At 40.4% G+C, this 20,717-nt stretch overlaps 1 protein-coding gene across 1 annotated transcript in view; it reads right to left on the bottom strand.

Annotated features, from left to right (window-relative positions):
* RELN (reelin) overlaps window positions 1–20,717 on the bottom strand; it is a 535,267-nt gene that overhangs the window by 85,725 nt on the left and 428,825 nt on the right. The window contains exons 29-36 of the mRNA XM_047850601.1: window positions 16,270–16,427; window positions 14,808–15,015; window positions 13,398–13,474; window positions 6,724–6,882; window positions 6,349–6,537; window positions 5,566–5,839; window positions 2,936–3,076; window positions 2,653–2,830 (exon numbers count right to left, since the gene is read on the bottom strand). Of these exons, the coding sequence (XP_047706557.1) occupies window positions 2,653–2,830; window positions 2,936–3,076; window positions 5,566–5,839; window positions 6,349–6,537; window positions 6,724–6,882; window positions 13,398–13,474; window positions 14,808–15,015; window positions 16,270–16,427 (1,384 nt within the window). The remainder of the gene's footprint in view (window positions 1–2,652; window positions 2,831–2,935; window positions 3,077–5,565; window positions 5,840–6,348; window positions 6,538–6,723; window positions 6,883–13,397; window positions 13,475–14,807; window positions 15,016–16,269; window positions 16,428–20,717) is intronic.

Below are 20,717 nucleotides of genomic sequence, written 5' to 3'. Positions count from 1 at the left end.
GTGTGTTTAAAGCACTGCAGTGACAGCCAGGAAAACAGAATTTCTCTATGCATATGTCCTAAGGTACAAATAGGCATTACTATTTAGTTTCTTACTTGGTTATGACTTCTGAATGAAGTGACTCTTTGGCGACATAGGGCTATGTGATACTGAATGGACACTGGATTTCTTAATTATCAACTAACAAACACCCAATGTAATTTTAGCTAGAGAAAGTAAACTCTTCCTCTTTTTCTTAATATTTACTAGAAAGCACAACGCTCAACAACTGAAAAATTTTAAATAGAACTAATTTTGTCATGGCAACCATATTACTGAATGTCTATAACATGCTGGGTTCTAAAATAGACACTTCTTTAAAACACATAAACTTGTAAGGGCAAGAAATTATTATCTTTCTGATGCACAGAAGGAAACTGGTACTCAGAGAAAGTAACTTGCTCAAGATTGTACAGTTTAAAAGCAGTAGTGGTAGAATTCAAACCCAGATATGTCAGACTGTGAAACTTATCTTCCACCCTTTATGGGACACTAGTGTTTGGTTTATTAAGTCATCTTTGGCTGTGGGGAGAAGAAAGCCAGATAATGCTAAATTTAGAATTTGAGAATGATTTAATACTGTAATGAAAAAGTAACCGCATGCATACGTATCCCCGAACTTTATAATGCATAGATGCAAGCTTCTAGGATTGAAGGTTGCATTTGAAAATCCTTCTATTCCCAATCTTCGTTTTTCTTTTATCCTAATAACTCACTGCTCTGATCAGTCTGTGGCATCTAATCAATGCCTATTCTTCATGTCTGTCTCTCCTCTCTCCCTCATACTCTGATAAGCACAAAGCCTTGAAGGGTCTTACAGCTTGGTGCCATGTAGAGGTGGAGGTTATGAGGAATGGTGACTTCTTCAACTTGCCATGAAAAAGCTCTGAGGTGGGTAGTTAATAGATCCAGCTAATAAAGATCCCTCACTAACAGTAAGTTAGAAGAATATGATGACTCTGCTCCCTTGATTATGGAATTTAAGGATAAAGTGGTTCCTGTGGGCAAATACAGATTAGCCATAAAACGACCATTTCACATTGTATCTTGTAGGAAAGACTGTGTAGAAAGTGGGCATGACCTACATGAAAGTATGTTTCACGTTTGCAGTATCGGCTTATAGTTTGGCCCTTGATATTAATTACATGATGGAACTTGTAGGCCCTGCTCCTGTGTATATTCTAGCTCCCATAGATAGGTTTCTTTTCTCATCCTTTTTCTGGATTCATTAATCCATTTGGGCTAAATGTGGGAGTTCTTTGGTATCCAACAAGCTATTTGAATAGCTGATAGTGCTACTGAATCTATAAACATTAAAGAGGTACTATCATTTCCTTTTTTACGAAAGAATGCCTTTCTAGGTCAAACTGCAGGCTACTGAATGGCACATGCTGAGCCCTCTCTCCATCTTGCAGGGCTGATAGATAATATGTCTAACACGTATAATGCTTGGCTGCTCTTGCATTTGGATGGCTAAAGGGAAAATAGAAAACACCGTGTGTCTTCCTCCTTTATAGGATCTAGGGACCAGGTTAATTCCATTACTTAAAAATTTATCAGGTAAAGATATTTAAATCATGAAAAGTCTCAGGGCTTCCACTTTTTTGGTCTTGTCCCTGTTGCAAACAGATGGGAAGTGAGCCAGTGGTCATGAGAGCTAATGCCTCAGACAAGACTGAAAACACACAAACATGCACGCACGCACACACAGAAAAACCAGTAGTTTCCATCCTGAAGGGTTCCACCTCCATTTCTTTGGCCTCTCATAGCTCTTAGGGACTTATAAATCTCTCAAACCCCTAAGGGTTTTTTTCTCTCTCATCCAAGCTTGAAAAGAGTTCAGGATTCAAACAAGGGTGATAAGCAGTATCTATCAGCTATAATTGAAAAAGTTCCAGAGTGTCCAATTTTCTAAGTATTAGGTGTTCATCATTAGGGTTGTACAGAAACCCATGCAGATTATTGTTAAAGATTTCATTTGCACATCTAGATCAGCCGATTTCCCCATGCTAGGAGATGCAATAAAGCATATATTCACACAGGAAGATGTGCCAACCGGTACAGTGCTTCACATAATTGCTTAACGTCTCTCTCACCAGACATCTAGGTTGAAATACAAAAACATACTAACAATGTCCGAGAATGCTAGGTCACTTGACTCACAAGTTTGGCTTTCTTGAAGTCATGAAAGGGCTCCATTAACAGGAGGAAAAAAGAAAGGAAATGGCAAAGACCTTTTATAAAATCAGTTTCTACAATTCTGCAAGTTATATATTCAACACCACATAAACCGCTACATTCTAGAAGTCAAGATTCTAGAAACTGCATATGCATAATTTGTGTGTGTGTGTGTGTGTGTGTGTGTGTGTGTGTGTATAATTCCAGCAGAAAGTAACGGAGGTCTGATTATCAAAGTAGAGGAAAGATTTTATGCCTAATTAATCCTAAAGAATGACTGTGCTGAACAGAGGAGGAAACATGGTCCGGGCTAGCAGACAACAGCTAGGTATAAAATTATGCATCATCTGAGAAGATTCAGGAATGCATTTGTGTGGAGCAGTGTGTGAGGAAGGAATTCTGGTAGCAGTGTAGAGGAGCAGAATCTTATCTAACCCCTTTAAAGATGAGTGATGTTCCAGATTTGATGGTTTCGCCATTCAGATTCCCCCTCTCCGCACCATACACTTCAGGCCAAAGGTCGGGATGTAGGTTTCCGTTGAAATCATCCTTAAGAATCGAGGGCAGGGGGACCATGGGCACACAGTAGGCTCCCCCAAAGCCCCGGTCACACCTAAGAAAAAAAAGGAGTGGTGGAAAGGCATTCTTTGTCATGAGTTCAAAAGCCATTTTTATTTTTGCAGGGTAAAGAAAGAAACTGCCAGTTTTATTGACTTACACACAGCGTCCAGCATCGCAAATCCCTCTTCCTGAGCACATCCAGGGGCACCCTGAAGCCAGCACAACATTGTCAATAGCCCAGGAGTCTGCCCCCATGGTGTAGTTGGACTGAATCCACCTGAACCGGGTCCTGGGAGATCTAACCAAAGAAAACACACTTGGTTCGACAAGCAACCCTGACAGTAGGAGAACATTTATTTTAACTCTCCTTTCACTTTGAAGAGCCCTCCTCCCCATTCCAATTTCCTTTACTTCAAAATACTCCCTTCTCATACCAAGTACTGGGTGCCCTTGCCTGCTGAACCCACCAGCAAGAGAGTAGAAGAAAATGTGTTTTTTAAATATTTCACCCTTTCTTCCATGCAAGTGTCTCTGAATGCACCTGGGACGGGAAAGTTATTTCAAACTATCGATTTATTCTGTGTTCGAACAGCGTGTCCGATTTTGATTTTTGCTTTCAGGCATTTACTGTCGTTCAGGATGGGAAAAGAGATGAAAGATGATACACATGAGAAAAGTTGGAATCTCATAAAGTTCTTGCCTTGAGATCCCTGTTCTACTGTCCCTAAACGGTTTCTGAGACACTAAAATGGAAGCCCCGTGGATGTTTTGCCTCCATTTTGGTGCCTGGGGTTCTAGCTCCCTAAAGTTGAGGGTGAGAATGATGTGAGGCGTTCCCATATTTTCTTTTATATTTGCAATATGCAACTTGGAATAGACTGTCAGAAGATCACCTTATCTAGAAAGATATGCAGCTTTAACAAACAGCAGTCACAGACCCTCATTTAGGAACAGATCGCACAGAATTTTGTTAGTTGTTTGGAATGTGGAACACAGTCTACTTGAAGAACAATTTCAATAGTAACATTTTAAGGGCTATTGTTTCCCCTACACAAGTACTCCCTCAATGCAACATGGCTGCCAGCATGGTGGCTTGAACAATGTTAAGGCCAACTGGCTTAGGCCCATATACGTGGCCCCTTCATCATCTGACCTCTTCCCTTGTCTTATCTTTCCCCGTTTCTTGCCTCATAATTATACTCCAGCAATACCGAATCCTTGAATTTCCCCATCAGCTCAAGCTTTTTCTGGTATTTGGGATTTTGTTTTGGCTTACAAAGCATAAATGCCTTTCCACGAACCCTTTTCACCTGGACAAGCTCTACTCGCTTATTCAGTTCACACACTGGCTCCTCCAGGAATCTCTCTCAACTCCCCCAAAACTCACTTAGGTAGTACCCCACTGTGTTTCAATAAAATCCCTATTATCATGGTCACCATTTTATATCATAAACAACTGCTTAGATGTATGTTATCCTAAATAATATATTTGGATCCTGGCGTAGACTTATTCATTCTGCCTCAGTGTTCTAAAACATAACAGATATTCAATAAATGTTTGTGGAATAAAAATAAAGTGAATAAATGAGTTACAGATAAGCACTTGCTAAAGCTCTGAGGGTCCAGAGGAAACCATTTTAGGTTAAACAATGAAATCCTTTGGTTTCCTGCATTTTTTTCCTCCACTTGGTTGTGCATCTCTGAATCAGAATTGAATCAGCTAAATGGAAACCACTATAAGTATTTGATATAGACAGAATTTAACACAAGGAACTGGAGACATAGTTAGTGCCAGAGCTGAGAAGCCAACAGGGGTGGGTGAGGAAACCAGAGTTGAGCAAAGTCAGGAGGCCACTACCAGTCCAAGCTGGAGGGGCAGAGGGAGCAGACATGGTTGCTGGTGCCCAGAGGCCAGGGTTACATGGAGGGCTATCTCCAGGGAGCTGGAGCCACTGAAGTTGGCCAAGATGCACTTGACACAGAAAGAGAAGGGGGAGGAATGTCCTGGTTTATCTCTCTTTCTGCTCTGATTATCCTGCCAGTGTCTGCCATTACATCTATCAGGAAGCCAGCCGATGCAGGAAGCTGGCAAATGCAGCTTGCAGAGGCCAACTTGCCTGTCATTCAGAATGTAGTAGTGGTGGGGAGAGGCAGGAATCCAAGGGAAGCAGTCCCAGGATGGCACAATCTCTAACCAGCCACCACAGTGCACATTGGTTCCTAGAAAGATCCCCAAATCACCCAAATGCCTAAACCCCCAAAGTGGAAGCCTGCTGTAAGCCCTCATACAACTCCTGACAGTGATCTGAAATATGCCAGGGAGGGGAAGAAAGATAAAAAACATAAGAGTGTTCCAAAGGAACCAATTTTTTATTCCTACTGTGGTATTGAGAATGAAAAGAAAGAAACTAAGGGTACTCTTCCATATGTATGTGACTTTACATACTGCTTGACGTGAACAAGTATCACTCTGGGGCTATTGGGTAGACACTTATTTTTACAGCAGCACAGAACCCATTTTTACAAGTCAATCTGGTGGGCAGGCTTCATGTTCCCAAGGAAAAGTTGAGACCTGTAAAACTTTCGGAACTCATTCACTACATTTAAAAAAAAAAAAAAATCTCAACCCATAGCACCTTGTACCTTTACTTGTTTTTCCTCCCCCGGCATACCCCACGCACAATTATCATGAGAGAGTAATAGAATTGCCAAGTAGAATTGCAATTATTTTCAAATTAGGTGACAGGAATCTAAAGTTCTGACATGAAGCCAAACAACAATTCTCACATGGTGGCGAGGGGAAGGTAGACAGTGATTCGCTTCCAGTTCTGGAATCTTTCTGAGGTGTAAACGGAACTTTCTGTGTAGTGCAGACAGCCAATGGTTGGAGGAACACACTCTTCAGTGACGAGATGCCAGTCCCTGCCATTGTTTAGAGAATACTGGAGCTGCACGCTGTGGGCGTCGCTGAAGGGCTTGCTACACCCCATGCTCATTTCAAACTGCAAGAAGGTCGATGCTGACACGTGGAAGTCCCAGGTCTCAGCATAACGAGGTTTTCCTACAAAAAAGGAAGAGTTTAATGGTAGCACATAATCGTTCTCTCTTTGCTTATTTGGCATCTGTGCTTGTAATGAACACTTTCAATAGCAAATGAAAACCATGTCTTATCTGAAGTGACTTTTTATCTCCCAATTAACTGTTGTTATTTGGGTTAGCCTAGACTTGGACATATGGCAGGCTGCTAATTTGAAAAGCGTTACCACCTTGAAGAGTCTTACATCTGCAATTCTGCAAATTATGAAACATGGGAATGTCTTCAGATAGAGATGTTTTGCTCTGCTTTCAAGAAGCCTTAGATCACACATGAAGGACAGTTCTAACGCAGGCTGCCATTGAATGCACTGAGATGTAGTAGAGGTCAATCCAACTCCTTTTGTCCCCAAGGGTCTCCCCCAGCACAGGCAGTTATGTACACAGTTTTGAATTAGACAGGCTCCTCTTGGGTTTTAGTTCATTTAGTCCTCTAGTTAATTAAATATTCTCCCCTTATCTGGTGAAAATATATACCTATGTTTTCAGTGAATATCAGAGCAGTATCCATAGAGAGACAGTCAATGCCGACTTGACCTCCTTGTATTCGGTACCAGCTGGCTTGCAAATCTATGGAGCCATCAAATTTGTCCTGAAACCCAGTTTGAGAGCTGTCATTCATTCCTATAAGGACATCATCCAAGGCCCACTGGGCTGAATGCTTGCCTGCAATCAGATGAATAAAGGCAGTTAGAGAAGGTTTATTACAGAGCAATATGAATACCTTTATGATTGTGATTTTAAATCATATTGTCTAGAAACTGAAAGCAAATTAAGAAGCATATAGCACAATGCAGCTTTAACTGTGTGCTCTCAATGCTACCAGGAAGGGTGGGGTGAGTAGTAACTTGCCGTGTTGGGGTTGCCACCATCGAAAAGCTGTAGCGGAGGTCTTCGCCTCCCGTGGCAGGTCAATGGAAATGATCTGTGGTTCCAGAAATGACATGAAGTCCAACTCTCGAAGCAAATGCCAGAGTATGCCATTGTCATTTGAATACTGAACAACAAGCCCTGAGTTAAAAGACATAAATCCAGTTACTTGGACAGCTTTCCCAGGGCAAAAAAGGCAAGGAACAGTATTTTTTAAATGGCAAGACTGCAGCAGAAACTTCAAATTGCATCTCATAGAACGAGCGCACATTCATTTAACTTCCAAGGAATGAATTAGTAGACCTGAAGGCTCATCAATTCCTTGACAGTTTCTAATGCACCAACTCCCAGGAAATAGAGAGAAAAAACCCCAAAAAACAAAACCATAAGCTTTTTAAAAGACTACTCAGCTCTGTATGAGTGATGAGTAGGTTGGTAAGGGGGTTGTAAAAATCCACTCCAGATCATGCATTTGAATTTTAGATTCTGTCCTGAACATTACCAAGTCTCATATCATTATTATACACTCAGAAGAAATATCTCAATCTCCTCGGCACAAAATCAAGTAGTGTTTTTTTTCTGCCGAAGCACAGACAGTAAGTAAGCATGGCCCAATCTGAAATTCTATTCAACAGAAAGATCCTTTTACTGGCACTTTATACTTTGTCAGACTTTAGTTACTGAAGCTGAAATGAAGTCATTTACTAAATAGCAAAGCAGAAAATTCACTCCCCTCCAATGTTAGTTCTGTCTTCCTTTCTGGGTCACCCTTCCCCTGTTCACCCACTCCATCTACCCAACACCCCTTCACCTGTTGCCAAAGTGACATGATTTATGGACCTGCTCATTAAAGTTACGGACGACATGTGCTGCCCCTGCTACCTCTTCTGGAAACTTTTCTATTTTAAAAGAGGACATGGGGAAAGGGTAAGGTTGGATGCAAAAAAAAAAATTGCTAATGATGAAATGGAAGGAATCAACAGGGTATCTATCTATCTATCTATCTATCTATCTATCTATCCATCCATCCATCTATCCATCTATTGCTATTGATGGAAAGGGCAGATGGCTTTCCTGCATCTATCTAATTGTCTATCCCATAACTGTTCCTTAGACTGCATATTTATAATTATGATGGGGGATACCCAAGTACTTTCTGGGTATTCATAGAAATTATGTTTGGTAAAGTTGTATTTGTTATACTAATTTTGTAATACCTTAACCTTTTTGGAAAGTTTTAAAGTTTACTTATTTTGAGAGAGAATGCATACACACATGTGCATGAGTGGGGGAGGGGCACAGAGAGAGAGGGAGAGAGAGAATCCAAGTAGGCTCTGCATCATCAATACAGAGCCCGATGTGGGGATTGAACCCACGAATTGTGTGAACTGAGACAAAACCAAGAGTCGGACACTTAACGGACTGAGCCACCCAGGAGCCCTAGAAAATTTTAAATCATTAATGGTACATACAATAACTTTTTAATTTCTACATTATTGACTGATAGGAATTTCTTAATCCTTTTATCATGCTGAACAACTAAGAGTTTACTAAAACTAAGTTTCAGGAACTATTAGGATAAAATATAGAACCAGAAGAAAGCCTCTTACGGCTAATTGATTGCGCATGGATTTATTGTCACCACATCTGACAAGGAATGATGCCAGGAACAACAATGACTAATATGCAAAAAATGAGAAATCTCGGGAAAATTAATCTTACCATATTTAAAATAGATATCATCATTTTTAATGAGAGAATAAAAATAGCACAAAGAAGAGGAAATCTTTGGGGAGAGAGCGTAATGTATACAGGTGTAGTTAGATTGGCAGTTAGAGCTTCAGTGGGTGGCTGTAGATGCATGTATTGGAGGAAGAGAGTCAACTAAAGTTCATGAAGAAAATGGCAGGTAGTCTGTTTCTGGTCTTTATTCTAGTTAAGTTGAGGAATGGCTGACAAAACTCTCGCCCCTAACCCTCGATGTTTGCTCAAAATATGTCCTATTGGCTTTTAATGTGATTTTGGGTGAAAGAGCGGACACTTAAAAATTTAGTTTTTCTTGTGGTTATTAATTTGTGTTGACAGGGTTTACATTTAATTAGATGAGAGAGAGAGGGAGAGAGAGAATAATTTAGACAGTCATCTGTCTGAGGGGTGACCTATTCAGAAGGTAGATTACAGTACCAGAAAGGAAGCATCATGAGAATAAAATCTCACTGGCTGGTCCTTTCTAATACCCTCTACTCAACGTATGGTCTCAGGACCAGCACCTGTATCAGCTGGGAACAGGCTTTACCTGTGGTGGTTTAAAACATGTCCACAAATTCTTTGACACTCTTCCCTTCAAAGAGTGGAGCTTAATTCTCCTTTTTGTGTGTGTGTGTGTGCCATTGGACTTAGTAACTTACATGTAATAAGCAGAATATGGTAGGAATGACAGTGCCTGACTTTTGACACTAGGCCATAAAAAGCATTGTGCTTTCTTCCTTGCTCTCTCTCATGGATCTCTTGCTCTGAGGAAAGCTAGCTGACGGGTAATAGGGGACACTCAAACAGCCAAGGGACAGGTTCACACAGTGAGAAACTGAGGCCGCTTGCCAAACAGCCATGTAAATGAGCATCTTGGAAATAGATCCTCCAACCCTGGTTGGGTCTTTAGATGACTGCCCCCCTCCTGGCTTTTATCTTGTATGCAACTTTATGGAAGATCCTGAGCCAGAGCCACCCAGCTAACCTGTTCCTCAATTCCCAACTCACAGAAATGAGAAGATAACTGATGTTTGTTGCTCTAAGCCACTCAGTCTTGGAGAAATTTATATCAACCCAGTTCTGCTGAATCAGAACCTACATTCCTAGAGGATTCAGGTATCAATGAGAAGCATGACTCAAGGGGTCCATATTCCATTTGGTTTCTACTTACAATCCTTCTCATCATTTGCTTTTTTAGGAGGGTCACAAGAAAGTCTAGGATTAGGGCCCAATCCCAAAGGACAATAAAGGAGTGCCTTCCAGAGAAGTATGAAAGAATGAAGGAATGAAAGAAAGGGAAACAGCAGTATGTATACTTTATGTAAATTGTTGAGCCCCATTAGCTGTGTCATCTGACACATGGCACAACTGAAAAAAAAAACCAAGCCATTTTAGCTCATCTACTGAGTGTTTTCGGCATGTACAACATTTCTCTTTTTAAATTACAACTCCATCTGCGTTCTGCCCAGTCTTATTGAAAATAGCCTAATTTTGATTTTAATTCCAAATATGTAAATTAATGCTTCAGCTTGAGTAAGTAAAAAATCTTTACTTTCATCAACTGGAAGAGATTTGTTCAAGGATTTAGGCAGATTTACATTTTAACAACCCGTTTTCCAGACAAGGCCTAGAAACGCCTGTGGGGTGTCAATTACAAGGTTAGCAATGAGTTGAAGAAAATGGCTCAAGAGCAAGTTGAGAAAAGTTGCTTGTTGCTAAAAGGATCTTAAGGGAATCTGCCCTGAGGCAACAGCACTCGTGGTCAGAGGCTAAGTGTAGAGCAGAACTTTCATGTCTATGACAAGCGGATGCTTCCCAGAATACTCTGGTCAGTTCTCCTCTTTAAAGTTCATATACACATAGGGATACGGATCTGTGATTTTCAGAAGAGTCATACACACAATTGCTACACTGTTCCAACCACCAAGTATTTTACAGTAATTTTATTACCAAGATTAAAGAAAATGTTAAAAAGCTCTACCTCTCCAATCAGGAAATAAGGTCTTGAGGACAGGACCCTGTCTTCCTCTGTAGCCCTCAAAGCTCCTGCCTGTGCCCCGGGGGCAGAGAACGTGTTCCATAAATAGTCACGTGTTTTGAACTACTTGTTATTTCTGTAGGGTGATCTTGTAAAAATTTACATAAGATTATGTCGTTGCCTGGGCTAAGAGCCCTCAGCTGGTGTCCAAGATGCATGGATTCAGACCCCATCTCCTTACCGTGGCTAGCAAGGCTCTCTGCACAACGGGACTTCTGCCCCTCATCTCCAGGAGTTCCAAGCCACACTAGCCTCCTTCCTTCCTTCCTTCCTTCCTTCCTTCCTTCCTTCCTTCATCTCTCTCTTCCTCCCTCCCTTTCTTTCTTCCTCTTAAACTATTTTTTTTAATGTTTTATTTTTGACAGACCGTGCAAAAGTGGGGGAGGGGTAGAGAGAGGGGGGGACAGAGGATCTGAAGCGAGCTCTGTGCTGACAGCAGGGAGCCCAACGTGGGCTCGAACTCATGAACCATGAGATTATGACCTGAGCTGAAATCGGATGTTCAACTGAGACACCCAGTCACCCCCACACTAGCCTTCTTTCTGTTCTCCAACATCAGAATTCTTTTCTACTGGCCTTTGCTGTTTCTTCTGACTTGGAAAACTTGCCCTGAGCTCATCCTGTGCTGCCTCCTTTTCATCCTTTAGATTTCAGTTTATTTATTTATTTATTTATTTTTTCAACGTTTATTTATTTTTGGGACAGAGAGAGACAGAGCATGAACGGGGGAGGAGCAGAGAGAGGGAGACACAGAATCGGAAACAGGCTCCAGGCTCTGAGCCAACAGCCCAGAGCCTGACGCGGGGCTCGAACTCCCGGACCGTGAGATCGTGACCTGGCTGAAGTCGGACGCTTAACCGACTGCGCCACCCAGGCGCCCCTAGATTTCAGTTTAAATGTCACTTCCTCAGGGAGCCCCCTCCCAGATCACTGTATCTAAATCAAATCTCCCCATCAACAACTGGCCATCTCTTCAGGTGATTTATTTCTGTCCAGCCTGTCAATTTAACATCTTGCTTATTTCTTTTCTTTATTGTCTATTTTCTGATTCTTCTCACTAAAATGGAAGTGTCCCTATGGACGGGGCTTTTGTCTGCTCTGGTCAGGGCTTCTTCCGCTTCCGGCACTTGGTGGTTTGGACTTGGGGTCCCCTTCAACACACTGTCTCTTTCTCTCTGCCACATGGTTGGCAACACCTAGAATCTATCCATCAGCAGCTTGTCCTGCATGCTGGAATGAGGACCTCAGATGAGCCTCAATGAAAATGTAGCACTAAGGAGAAATCTTACTGTTTTAACCCACTGAGATTTAAAGGGTTGTTCCTTATTGCACCATAACCTAGCACATCTTGAATAACGTGTCACATGATTGGAGACACTGTATCCACAGCCTAGAATGGGCGTGGGTTAGAGCAGATTCTTGAATAAATCTTTGTTGAAGAGATTAGGGAATGCAAAATGGTCTGTAAAACGTTCTAAACTTTTAAAGAAACTTTTACCTCTACAGAAACTTTTACAGAAACATCTACAGATGTTTCAGTAAATATACAATCTGGATAATTACTAGACTAAAAGTACTGAGATACTCAGAAAACGTCATGAAACGTCTCAGTTAGTGGTGACATGGCCAAGGACATTTAGGATTGACCATTAGAGCTATCACTAGCTCCATGGACTCACAGGTACAGTTTAAGCCAATATGTTTTTTATTTTACGTTTTTTTTTTTAACATTTATTCATTTTTGAGAGACAGAGAGAGACAGAGCATGAGTGGGAAAGGGGCAGAGAGAGAAGGAGACACAGAATCCGAAGCAGACTCCAGGCTCCAAGCTGTCAGCACAGAGCCCAATGCAGGGCTCGAACTCACAAACCATGAGATTATGACCTGAGCCGAAGTCAGATGCTCAACCGACTGAGCCACCCAGGTGCCCCTAAGCCAATATGTTTTATACAGTCATGCCTGAGATAATAAACTTACATACTACAAAACTCTTTATGTGCCTTTCATGAGATCAAGGTTTGTAGGAGGACCCTTCTGAGAAGCCCACAGATTTTGTATTAGGGAAACTCATATTTGGGTTCCTTAAGGATCCCATCCTACTCGCAGAGCTCCTGGAGGCCACTTATATATGTTACAGGCCTTTTGCATTTTTTTCAGAACTGAACCACTGAGGCAGGAGATGGTATGGATGCCTAGAGAAGTGGAGTTCTGGGCAAGGAGAGAAGCAGTATGCAGGAGGTTAAGACATCCATTCTGGAATGTGCATCAGTGGTTTGAATCCCTGCTCATTCACTTACTGACTGCATGATCTTGGGTAAGTTGCTTGACCTGCTTGTGTCTCAGTTTCTCTATCTGTAAAATTGGACTAATAGTACCTATGGCAAACAGGTATGATGGAGATTAAATGAATTAACAGATAAAACACTTGGAATACTGCCTTGCATATATCAGGTGCTCAGGAAAAGTTAATGTTTATCCTTACCAAGAACTGCTCCTTCTACCAAAGGATGCTAGTACCCCCAGAATGTTTATGGCCAGGGTCTGATCTGCATTCAGTAAATAACACCCTATGCAAAAACTTCTAGCCCCGCACTAAATGTAAAAGTCTCTTTTTCTTCCTATTGAAAGTTATAAAGGAATTGCATTCCTTAAAACAAATAGACTCTGATAGGATCCATGAGCTTTTCAGGCTTAAGGATCTAGATGAGGAACCTAAGACATCGTGGCTCCATGCAGCTAGTCATTTAATGATGGAAAAGAGAAGAGAAAGAAAGTGTCTCAGTTTGCAAAATCCTGGCCAAACTTTGGGAAGAAAAAACACTAATGTGCCAATAGTAACTATAATTTCTATAGAAATATAGCAACTTACCTTCATTTCTAGCTCTTGGTTTGATGCAGGTAATCCCTGAAGTTTTGCTTCCAATTTGTATATAAAACTGAACGAGTCTGGTGAAAAAAACCCCAAAAGCCCAAACTTCAGTTTATTCATAAATAGGTAAGTTCAGAAGAGATTTAACCTTCTGTGTTTTGACACAGAAAATTAAAAAAAAATTCTGTAATTCTGAAATGTTACTTTTAAACACAAAGGGCATATGAAAATCAGAAGCTGCATAGATTATGTAGCAAGTTAATTCTATAAGCATTTAAAAAAGTTTCCTAACAACCATTAATTTTATTCTGCAACAACGATTTAAACAAAAGGAAACGGGTGAACTTTATTTCATTGTGACAGTCTGGCATAATTTAGTGAAATCACTGAAATGGTCATTCCTTAGATTGAGATCATACTATTCTTGGAAATTCAGGATGAAGAAAAAACTAACATTAAGAAGCCAAATGCTGCATTAGTTTAGGGCCACATAATTACTTATACTGCTGACTTAGACTTGGATGGTTTAATTTTTCACAGCTGACACTCACTCAGTGTGATGTAAATTAGCCCTCCATCCATAGTAAACCAACAGAGAGGGCCTACATGACAGGAGCCCACTGTGACAGGAAAGGGAATGAGACTGAAGGCAGAAAAAACGTGACATAGAACCCCAGATTTTAGTGAAGACAAGGCCTATAAGCTTAAAATATTTCTTCTGCTTCCCTTCTTCCGATTCTCAAATAATTTAATTGATAGTAATACAAAAAGCACAGTTTTATTTTAGGTGTGCTACTATTTCATTTGACCTTAAAACTAAGCAGTTCTTTATTTTACCAGTAGGTGTCAGTATAGGTATTTTAAATTTCAGGAGCAGTTTTTATTTTTATTTTATTATTATTATTATTATTATTATTTTTAGAGGGCTCCACACCCAATATGGGGCTTGACCTCACAACCTGAGATCAAGAGTCGGATGCTCTACCAACTGAGTCGGTCAGGTGCCCCTGGGACAGTTTTTAATAAGTGAATACAAATACACTTCGATAAACGGAATGTATCATTTTCGGACACAAAATTTAAAGTTGAAAAAAAATCCTTGCTTCACCTGGCATATATGAAAATAATATCAAATAGTCTTCATAGTAACAATGAACTTTAGACAATCAAGCTGACATACATTAGACACACAGACTTTGGTGATGTCTGTAGGCTGGTTAATGAATTGTGGTATACATTTTGCAGAAACTATTTTATTATGGAGTTGAAGTTATACTTCATTTTTAAATATCAAAATATATAGAGATAAACCTTATTATGTAAGTCCTCAATAGGATAACAGAGTGTTTTAGGTTTGACCACAAGGCATGGTGAATCTTCATGGAGAAGTGTACCAAATAAACTATTCACCTGATACTCCTGGTGTCCAGAGGGACAGTCCTTGCTTCCCTTTTCCCGGGGCCATTGAAGTAGAGAGATTTGCCATCATTCAGTGTTCCACAGCCAGTTCCAACCTGGCCTCCAGTTATCTTATACCACAGAGGGCTGAGCTTCCCCTCAAACCTATCGAACATCTCACTGTGATTAGGGACGTTAGACACACAGGTTCCTTGTGCAGCTTCCAAGAAAAGAAATACACAGGAGAGAGGCTTTGTTGAAATCATGAAACATTAGAAGGTACATTCAGAGCCCGGGCTAAAGAAGCATTTCCACAGGTGTTAGGGGAAAGAAGCCACATGGAAATCTGTATCTCACAATTGTCTGTCTGAAGTACAGCCATCACTACTGTCATTACAAAACACTATTCCACCTCTATCATTTTTTATTCCTTAGTAGAGAGACACTGGGAACCACACATTTCCATGGTTCTTGCTACTCAGAGGATTTGTGCAAACTGACAAATAGATTTTGTCCACAATAAAATGTGTTCCTTTGCTGTCCTTCTATCAGAGGATCAATAAGGAGAGTTAATCTCAGATTAAAAAAAACACACCCTTGAAACCAGGAGTGGCTGGGCACTCCACAGAAGGCCTGCAACAACATATGTTCATCTTTGGTCATGCGCCAGAAGAAGGGCAGAGCACTGAAAATCTGGGAGGAATCCTTTTGAAGTTGCCTCCAGGAAAAACTTTACAGAAAGATTTTTGAAGTTTGTAACATTTTCGCCAATTTTACTCTTTAATCTCAGCTCCCTTTTTATTTTTCCTTGTAGCAACAGCCAACGGTGCCCATGGTCAGAAATATTTCTCTTGTAAAGTCCTCTTTTGGCAGCCCTGGATTTATCATTTCTTACACTGATTTTTACTTTGCATGTATAAAATTACATGCCGTATAAAAAGCAATGTAAAGAACACAGAGAGCCCCTTGCAGCCAAGTGGTCAAGGAAGAGCTTAGGTTTGAGTTCTAGAGAATGACTTGCTAGAGTTTGAAGCCTAGCTACAGCAATTCCTAGCTGGGTGACCTCGGGAGAGATACTAAGCCTCTCTGTCTTGGTTTCCTCAAATATAAACAAGGACAATAATAGTATGTACAATGGCATAGGGTTTTTGTTAGAATTCAGTGAGATGAAATGAAAAGCACTTACTATAGTGCCTCATAAAGCAGAGCCTAAAGCAATGTTAACTACTATCAGTTTACTAATAAATAAATCTCTTTAGGGAGTGAAATTGGCATTACCATGGTTTTTTCCTTAGGCAGCTCAAAACTACAGAATATCTTAGCACTTCAAGGGCCTGGGTGGCAAATTCCTACAATTAGGACTTAAAGAAGAATCATCTCAGAATCTGTTTCCTTGGAAGAAGTAACATGGCATACAGTAGCCAGAGATTAATATTTTACAAACAAACCACCAGATGCATGTCTGTGGCCTTACCGGTGTAGCCCAGGTCACAGAAACACACCCCTGAAACACAGTCCCCATGGCCACTGCAGTAGCTGGGACAAGGCTCGGATATGTACACTCCATCCAAACCAAAGGGAGGCACGTTCTTCTGTGAGCTGCTCTCCTGAATCCATCGGAATCTGGTTTTACTGTCAGGAAAAAACAAACACATGTGTTTCTTGTACCAACATTGCGTACAAAAGCACTAAAATACAGAGCAGTTCAGAAAAATTAAAAAAAGATTAATGTTTATTTGAAAGTCATGTCTTCTTGATTGGACACTTGACCTTCATAATAAGGTGTCTCTCTCACAGCTTTCTCAGCCTATTTTTCTTCTTCAGCCTGTTTTCTTTCTCAGCCTGTTTATTTCTTCTTCAGCCTAAATGTTTCAATATCAGGATTATCAAGTACAGAAGATTTTTGATGGCCAGAAATGTAATATAGGTTTTTACTGTATATTTTCCATCTCATACTCTTTTAGTAACAGAAACCAGAAAGGTATTCCTTTCACTTAATTAGTATTTCTCCCTTCCATTGCACTAATTTTATGGGTATTTTCAGAAGAGGCCATTTAGGAATTTTTGAGACCATCAAATAGAATGCTCTTTGTTAAGACATATAAGGGGGACTCTAGCTATTTGCCACTGATGTGATTCTGACAGGAAAGAGTTAAGTTCATACTAACAATGCTACTCCTACCTGTTGGCTCCCTCTTCATCTCTCAAATTCAAATCTCTAAGACACTCATTCTGTGGACTCTTAGCAACCAGCTGGGCTGCCAGTGACCACTGGTTTCTGCCAATGAACAAAAGAGAGACCTGGTTCCAGTGCTTCAAAATCCTGGAACACCAGTGGGCTGGGCTGTTGCCCAGTGCTTCCTCCTCCACAACATTCTGGACACTGCCAAATGAACACTTGTCCCAGTTGCTTCCCAGCCTTTGCAATCCCTTCAGGACATCTCTCTTTTCAAATATATGGAAACCCATCCACATCTATAATATCACACCAGGAAAATACCTCTTCCTTCTCAGTTCTACTGACATCAGAGAAGGAAGATGGATTAGGTTACCCGGAGTCCAATTAATTTTACTGCCAATATTTATAGACTTGTGAGTGAATCCAGTTTCTTAGTAAATAAGGGTAAAGAATCTTAAAGATTAATGAAGATTGTCAAGGATAACTATAGACAAAGTTGGTTCCTTGTCCTCTCCATTATTGTGGAAATAATACAGTAGTGTCAGAATTCATTTCTTTCTAGCTCTTCATAGCTTTGATTATTTGGCAACACAGAACCATCAACCTGGATTTTTTTCTTCATTATTTTAAGTTACCTACTCTTGGCAAATCTGCAGTATGTAACCAAAAATGTTGTTTACTAGGTAAGTGTTCAGAGATTAATCACCTATTACTGCAAGTCTTAGCACACATTCTTCAGTGTGTTAAGAGGTAGGCAAACATCTTTTATTTCCTTTGAAGCTAATTCAAAATATGTTGGTTTTATTTTTTAAGACAAAAGACAAAGCGAAAAAAAAAAAAAGAAAAAAGAAAGAGAAAAAAGAAAATACAGTGGTGTGTCATGGACCTGGGGAAAATTCCTCCGTTTGGGGTTGTAATGTTATTTAGGTTGTGCAGATGTTTTTCCTCTCAAAGGAAGTAAATGGAATTAATGATCAGCAGCTTTTGCCAATTGCTGCCTTTAAGGAAAATGGCAAGGCTCCTGTGCTCCTCTCAAAAGACAGGTGTATCTTTTGATAAAAAGGAAAACATGCCAATTCTCTGATACAAGTCCTCTTTGATTAAAAGTCATTCTTATCTCTTCCTTTTCTATTTCTATAATACAGAGAAACAACAGATGCACAACTTCTATCCCATGGAAAGTAAGAAAGAGGTAAGAATAAGTTTCCTCTACTCTAAGTCCTCCTATTTGGGCAAGATCAGGGCATCTCTATTGACTGCCCTACTTCATGGAAGAAGCAGGCTCAGGTTGAGGCCCAGAAGCATTTAGAAGGTTGTAGATTCCCACTGTTGGGTAGATCTAGATGCTTGGGTAATTTGATAATGAATGAAGGGCAAGTGAAACACTTTCACCCATCTGTTTCTTGGGAGTCCCTATTATTTTCATAACAATAAGAGAACGAGGGTTTGGTCTGGCCAGAGAGAGGAGGCACCCCTAGGTCTAAGACTCCTATTGACCCAAGAAGCAGAGTGCACTGTTAGATATTTGAGAAGGTACAAGACCTCAGGAGCTCAGAATTAAGGAATCCATATTTAAATAAAGAAAAAACAAAACAAAACAAAATGATGAATTATTTGGCTAATAGGGTGAGTCTAGGACATGATGAATCATAGCTAAGAGTCCTAGCTGGGAGCCCATATTTCAAAGAAATAGGGCAAGACATTGTACCTCTTTTCCTTCTCTTTATCTTTGCTGGATGGCTTTTAGTTGGCAGGTGTAAACCAAAGCAAGAAAGTTTTCACCATTCATGACATCAGCCAAGTTTTGCTTCATTTAAATTTTTCCAAGTTGTGCCTGGTTCCCGATGCCTACTGCTGCTCTGTCCTACTCTCCACTGCACAGTCTTGGAACTGAGCACAAGAAATTAGCAACCTCAGGGTTGCTGGAATAAAAAGAAGGACTACTAAGAAATTAACTAAAAAACTGTCGTCATGGGGGCGCCTGGGTGGCTCAGTCAGTTAAGCGTCCGACTTTGGCTCGGGCCACGATCTCATGGTTTGTGGGTTCCAGCCCTGCATCAGGCTCTGGGCTGACAGCTCAGAGCCTGAAGCCTCCTTCAGATCCTGTGTCTCCTTCTCTCTCTGCTCTTCCCCTGCTCATTCTCTGTTGCTGTCTGTCTCTTAAGCCAGAATAAACGTTTTAAAAACAAAAAAACTGTCGTCATGGAGAGACCATCAGAAGAAGGAAAGAAAGAAATAGGCCAAAGTGAGGTGGCTGTTTCATTTCTTCTCTGAAGAAATAGGTGGTTTCTGACAGTTAAAAGTTATCTTGTCTGTTTCTTGAAATGCCTTCTAATTCTTTGCCTAAGAGCTGTTTTCTTATAATAGGATACTTGTTCATCAAACTGTTTCTGAATCTTTACTTGAAAACCTCTTTTTATACCAGCAAAAATCTACCATACCTGGGATCCCACATGCTTCTACCATGTTATAAGAGATTTGGTATGCAGAGAATTTTTTAAGTTAGTTAATTAATTAATTAATTAATTCATTCATTCATTCAGACAGAGCCAGAGAGAGGTAGAGAGAGGGAGAGAGAGAGAATCCCAAGCTGGCTTTGCGCAATCAGCATGGAGGCCAATGTGGGGCTCAAACTCATGAACCATGAGATCATGATCTAAGCTGAAATCAAGAGTCAGCTGCTTAACTGACTGACCCACTCAGGTGTCCCAGGAATTTCTTGATGTGGCACCATGAATTCATCCCTCTCTCTACGTTAGGATATTCATTGCTCACTATTGGAATGGCTTTGTCAACTGAAGACTGGATAACTTTCATCCTTGGACTAGTTCTTCTCTGGGTACTGATACTACTCATATGAATATTATGGTGGAACAATGGAGAAGGTTAAAGACAAAGTACTATGCTGTCCACCTACAGAATAAATTTCCAATTGAATTTATTGCAGGAACCAGAACGAGACTGTTACCCATTCTTGTATGCAGAACCAGACCACAAGTATATCTTACTTTTATTTACTCTTCTTAAATATGAAATAAATTATAGTTTTAAAGCTATAGCTACAACAACAACAACAAAAAGAAGTAGGCCAACGTTAAGCTAATAAGCATGTCTAGATTCCACATGGTTTATCTTTTTTAAAGTAGTGGAGATATAGTCTTGAAATTATTCATGCTATTAATGTGTGTGTGCACATGTGGGAATGAGCTATCCGTGCCTTTTCAGGGAGACACAGCAGAATGCAGAATAATGATTTTTCTGAACAGCATGGAATTTATTTTGGAAAACAATTTAATTTTTTAAAAATTGTTTTTAATGTTTATTTATTTTTGAGAGACAGAGTGAGAGCGGGGGAGAGGTAGAGAGAGAGGGAGACACAGAATCCGAAGCAGCTCCAGGCTCCAAGCTGTCAGCACAGAGCCCGATGCAGGGCTCGAACTCAATGAACCGTGAGATCATGACCTGAGCTGAAGTCAGACGCTTAACTGACGGAGCCACCCAGGCGCCCCTGGAAAATATATTTTAAAAAGGGAGGCATCTTCGTTGTAGCTAATCACCTACTGTTGGTCCTTATTCCTCATTCAATATCCATTCATTCAACCGGCATTTACCAAGTGCCTCCAATATGTCAGACATAGTGCTAGGGTTATGTATACAATGGGAAACAAAAACCCAACAAGGTTCCTGCCATCATGCAGCCCATAGTCAAATGAGGAAATACCTCAATGGAACCCTAAATAAAG

Source organism: Prionailurus viverrinus, chromosome A2 (assembly GCF_022837055.1).
Source record: "Prionailurus viverrinus isolate Anna chromosome A2, UM_Priviv_1.0, whole genome shotgun sequence".
In the NCBI taxonomy this organism is placed as follows: domain Eukaryota; kingdom Metazoa; phylum Chordata; class Mammalia; order Carnivora; family Felidae; genus Prionailurus; species Prionailurus viverrinus.
Note: the sequence above shows the minus strand (reverse complement) of the source record. Positions and strands in the feature narration are given on the sequence as shown.